Here is a 5,571-nt window from a genome sequence, read left to right on the forward strand (position 1 = left end):
TGGTTGTTCACGTCAGAGGGAGGTGCCTTCACGGCCATTCATGGCAGCGATGGACGGTTGAAGGAAGCCACCTTGAAAATTGGCCTGTTGCCTGGCAGGCTTATCCCTTATGGGGAAAGCTGCCGGAGTTTTTCTGCTTAAAAGGGGCTCCCTTTTACTGCAAGAGGCCAAGCATGAAGGGCCCCGTCCTTTTTCTTTGTTTTCTTCTTCTGGGTAGGAATAAAAACTAGAGAGAGATAGGAGAAGAGGTGGGTTCTTGTTAGGAAGGCAGCAACTAGGAAGGGGAGCCAGCCAACCCACAATTTTGGGGGATTCTTCTCCTCTTTGGGGAGTTTCCCTTATCTGTTGGCATTTTACATGGGGATCTGAGATTTTGAGGGGCTTTTGTATTTTATAGGCCTCGACGTCTCTTCGGCCTTTCCCTGGGGCTTCCCAGTCTGAGAAGGTCAGGAAGAAGGGCTGCGAATGGGCGGTGCCTCTGGCCCTCATAATTGCAGAACAGTCTTTGAAAACAGACCTTTTGGGAGCCTGTGTCCCGGAAGGAACCTGAAGCTGAAGTTGGATACTTTGAACTTTGGAGCAGAGTCGACGCCCTTGCCAAGCACTTAACGCAGCAGGTTCCATTGTAGAGCTCTTGACATTCGTTCTCGAAAGTCCGAAACTTGAGAGAAGTGTGTTACTGTTACCGACTTGAGAATTCTTTCCTCTTTGGCAGTTGGCACGGAGGTTTAAACTCTTAAGCGACTGGTTCAAAGCATGTAATCGCAATTGTTTAGAGCTTCCAATTGGAATAAGAACATAAAATGGGCCCGAGTCCTGATCCCAACGAGCCATGCTTCAAGTTCTGTCTGTATGCATTAACAAGACTGCAATGAACAGCAGTCCAAACTTGCAAGACAACCGCTTCAACTATAACCTGACATAATATATGGTTATAAATGCGCAAACAATATGAAAATTTGCACGAACCATAGCTGAAGGAAGTCGATGCGAACTCTCCATTAACTTAAGACCCAAGTTTGCAAAACTCACGTTCAGGAAATTCAAAACAATATTCTTGCTTGTTAATGGCTGGATTACGTGGTCAAGGAAACAAAAATTCAGCCTGTACGCTGTAAATCTGCCAATGCAGGAAACAAAAATTCATGAACTATCAAAAAGGCTTTCACAAATTTCTTTTCTTTTAAAAGATGAGAATCAATCCGGCGGCTTAATTATCCCTTCATGCCCCTCGTTCTCATCTAACAAGCATATTTTCATCTGTATGACGGCAGCTAGACGATCAATGATGTTGATCAGTGAAGCTACTGTAGGTGAGAAACGTTCAAACTGATAAAACTTATTTTCATGTCAAGTTCATGTTATACATCGTTAGCGCTTCTGCTTCGAGATGTTGCTTTCCGAGAGAGAGAGAGAGAGAGATACAAACAAACACCATGAAACTAAAAGCTCCCAATCAAAGGGAAGGGTGAAAGGGACATGCTGCATCCCCCCACAGACCACAGTTCTCTCCTCTTTCTTTATCTCCAGATAAGGACTCGAGGAACGCCAAAACAGAATGGAATTAAAAGGAAAACTAAGCACCATCATCCAAAGGAAAGCTGCAGTTCAAAAGCCTCCTAGATTTACTTCCTGTTTCTATCAGGATTCTGGGACAACGCCTTCTTCTCCTAAACCATAAAAGAACTCCCCCCACCGGCAGCAACCCTTCTATTTTCTGCAAAATCCCCTGCAAAACCGCACCCCGGCGCCAGTAACATATTCGCCAGGACGAAAATATCAAATCATTTTGTCAACATATTCCGAGTAGGCATTTTTTTTTCTACAAAGTTCCCTTCCATATCTACCGCTACGAACACATCACCTACAATTATTCAGCTCTTCGATTATAAACTAATTAGAGAGATGGAAACAGGGCAGAAACTTCGCTGAGCCAAAAAATGAAGTGCCAAAAGGATCTAAGACGTGGTCAATCTTAATTTAAAACTAAGCACCCGTTTATGCTTGGCAGTAGACCGCAGAGCCTGATTAATTGTGGTTTTATTTAGAGATCGTTCCGAAGTTCTTCACAGGAATCCAAGCGATAAGAGTGTGGCCAACACGGTCTAGCTGTGACTGATATTTAAATAAAGCCCGAGAATTTACTATTGCCTGGTTGACGCGAGTTTGATAGAATCATCCATAATTAGCCCGAAGATTGGCGGTTGCACCATAATTATCGATCTACTGCCCACAAATCTGTAATCAAGCGAAAGAAAAAGAAAAGGAAGTGTTGAAAGAACAAATATTTTCTATTCCCCATATATATCCGTTATTGCTCTTACAGGTTATTTCCTTTCTTTTGAACAAAGAAAAAAAAACAAGGGTGAGGAAGAAGAAAATTAAAAATGAAGAAAATTAAAGAGGTAAAACTCTAAGTTCCTGGAGTATATGAACAATAAAAAGGCTCTGTGCTCTATCTAATTCACAAGATTTTCCTTTCCCTTTTTTGATGATGGGTAAACTAAACATCCCCCGTGATGCCGACGAACAAAGCCGCAAAATCAAAACCCGGAAAGCACAAACCGACCCGCTTCAAGCCGGCAACTCGAGCCCAAGAGACGCCTGGAACTCGGGCTCCTTGGGCGCTTGATGGTGGTGCTCGTGACCGTCGTCGTCGTCGGAACGGGAGACCGGCTCGAACCCCAGAGTGAGCTCGAGCGTCACGTCACCGTCGCCGCCGAACCCCTCCTCGTCGGACGGCTCCTGCTTGGGCTCCCGCTCATGGTCCGCCTGGCAGAGGAGAGACGCCTCCACCGTCTCGTTCGAGAACATGCTGTCCGTCTCCGCCTCGCCGTTCTGCTCGGAGTGGCTGGAGGACTCGCTGGACGCGCGGTCCAAACCGTCGGTGTAGCACCTGCGCCAGCTGAGGTTGCAGACTTCCGCGGAGTTGGCCACCGTCTCGGGATCGACGGCCGTCGAGTCGGTCTTGGGCCTGGCCTTGCCGGAACGCTTGAACCGGTTCCGGCTCTTGACCTTGTGCAAATCAGCCAGCGCAGCCGCGTTCTCCGCCTTGGCGACGTGTCGGATATCGTAGGCCTTCAGGGGGCCGGGGTTAGCCGCCGACTCGGAGGAGATCTGAACGATGGGCGCACCCTTCAGGACGGCGTCGACCGCTGCCTGGCAGAGCTGCCAGCTCCCCGACCAGAGCAGACCCACCGAGCCGTAAATCGGGTTGACGATCCTCCCACAGGCCTCGTACAAAAGCGACCTAAAGATGGCTGCACCATAATATATACGGCCCGTCGAGTCAGCACCACATCGCCGGAAAACAGTAGACGCCACAAACAATAAAAAAAAAAAAAAAAAAAAAGAGGAGGAAAGTGGAAGTACCAGGACGAAGGTGCTCGGGGCCGGCATTGATGAGGTTCATGAGCCCGGCTCGGCCGTAGAACTTGGCCAGGAAGACGGTGGCATTTGCCTGAGACTCGGGGCTCTTGATCCACTGAAGACACGGCCTTATGCTGCAGTTCTCGCTGCACCCCTTGCGGAGGACTCGGCACCCGTTGCAGCTCATCCTCATGGTGGCTGACTCTTAATGAAACCACACTCGCTCGAGGAAGAAGACGAAGAAGAAGAGAAACAGAGGAGTTGGGAGGGGAAGGGATGTCTGCCTTGTGATCCTTCGGAGAAGGCGAAACTAGTAAATGGTGGGAGAGTGCGGGAGGGGAGGCTCATATTTATGTTGGAGATATTTGCCGTGGGTTTTGCGAGACTGCCGTGGTTTCCCCGAGTTTGATGGTATAAAAAAATAATGGGGCGGACTGTTGTGCCTTTGTTGTTGTAGAGAGGAGAAGGGGGAGAAGATCAGAGAAAGAGGCCGGGCTCTTTGACTTGCCGGTCAAGTTACCGGAGTGCCCTTCTATGCGGTTTCTGCTACGCCCACCGGCTGTGCTTACTTTATTAGCTCCGGCCATTAGTTTATTCGCCTAATCTTACTTGGGATGGAGTTCTAGAGGGCGGTTAGTGTGCAACACGATGATCCTGCTAAGCTGGCTCCCCTCTTCTTCACTGGTTTTGGGATCGAGGACGACCGGTCAAGGAAAACGATTCCGCACCTTCTTTTCACCTCGGCCATGCCGTCGTGTAAAAAAATTTCTCCAATTCGTTAGGCAAATTTTGACTCGCTGGCTTTCCTTCGCCCTTTTCGTACCTAAGTTGCTTCGATTACTTGAACAGAGATCGACCGCCTTATTCTTCCGATCAACTGATCGGAGCTCCGGTGGGTTTTCCATCAAGTGTTCCATTCGCACCACACAAAAGACATCAATCCTAGGCTTTTGCAACTATGAATCGGCAAGAATTACGGCTACCAACAACAGATTTTTTCTCGTTTTACATGGTTGTGCTAGCCATTTCTTAAAACACATATAAATATCGATCCGAATGTTTACTAGCGTCATTCAAGATTCATTTCAGAACAGTACTTGAGTTTTAAATTGTTCCCGTACGAGCAATAACAACATCTCGTACCATCGTCATTACTGGTACGTCCTTCTGCCACCTTTGGCCTGAACCTTCGAACTCGTAAACCACAATGACCATCACGTTCTTCTCTTGTTCTTGTAAGGGACTCCATTAAAGTTAGATCAAATTCGTAAGCTCTTTTATTATATTTTGTTGTCCATTCATTATCTCCAAGTTTTGATTTATTTTACTCGGGATGTTTTTGGCCCCCACATTGGTGGTGAAACTGTGAGCGAGAGAGCGGCAAAAAACGGGTCAAAGGCTCGGAGGGCAGCCCGGTCAAATTGGTTGAGTCGGCGGGGCAGAGCCCAAACCATGGGACTCGATGCCGAAAACGATGGCAAGAGGACACGGACGTCATTTCGCGGCACTCACCGGGGGCAGCAGCGACAAATTGGGACTTCCGAATGCCAGGTGTAGGGGGCCATGCAGGAGGATCCAAATCGGCACAAGGGAGTTTCAACGGCGGCCACGTGTCCAGCTCCCCCGGATCATACACTGCGGGCGGGTCCCCACGTAAACCCAGACCCGGTTCCCGGTTTTCAGGAAAAAGGATGCGAAGTCGCTCACCGTCCGGTTTCCGGCTTTTCTTTTTTTTTTCTTCTTCTTTTTTAATTTTTACTCCGAGCAACGAAACCGCTTTTGCGGGTCCCACGCAGCCTCTGTGGGCGCCGCAGGGGACTCGCCAGTGGTTTTGGGAATATATATATATATATATATATATATATTATATGCTTATCCTAATCACCCGACGTTTCACAATCCCCCAAGTATTTCGTTTTTCGATTTTTTACATTTTTTTAGAGAGAAAGAAAGGAAGGCTCAAAAAATAATTTATTCATCTTTTTGGATTCTATAAGAAATCTCCGCCCCCACCACGTATTTGGGGTTTAGTAGAACTTTAATTTAGTCCGAGTAAAAAATTGGATCATTCCTTAAGACGACCTTATGCCTCTAGAATTCCCGAAAGGGACTCCTTCGGTGAGGCTTCCTGGAATACACATTCTAGCTCTAGAGTGCACCGGTAGAGAAAGTTTGCATGCATACTTTGCAGGATTGGCTTTG

General features: G+C 47.5%; 1 protein-coding gene across 1 annotated transcript; it reads right to left on the reverse strand.

The window, feature by feature from the left end:
* Positions 1–2,270: 2,270 nt before the first annotated feature.
* On the reverse strand, positions 2,271–3,855 carry LOC116264424 (LOB domain-containing protein 40-like). Its single transcript, XM_031644627.2, has 2 exons — positions 3,373–3,855; positions 2,271–3,260 (listed from the first exon to the last, which is right to left on the reverse strand). Exons 1-2 carry the CDS (start codon positions 3,560–3,562, stop codon positions 2,575–2,577), a joined length of 876 nt encoding a protein of 291 aa, XP_031500487.1. The 5' UTR covers positions 3,563–3,855; the 3' UTR covers positions 2,271–2,574.
* Positions 3,856–5,571: the final 1,716 nt, after the last annotated feature.

Source organism: Nymphaea colorata, chromosome 11, assembly GCF_008831285.2.
Source record: "Nymphaea colorata isolate Beijing-Zhang1983 chromosome 11, ASM883128v2, whole genome shotgun sequence".
Lineage (NCBI taxonomy): Eukaryota > Viridiplantae > Streptophyta > Magnoliopsida > Nymphaeales > Nymphaeaceae > Nymphaea > Nymphaea colorata.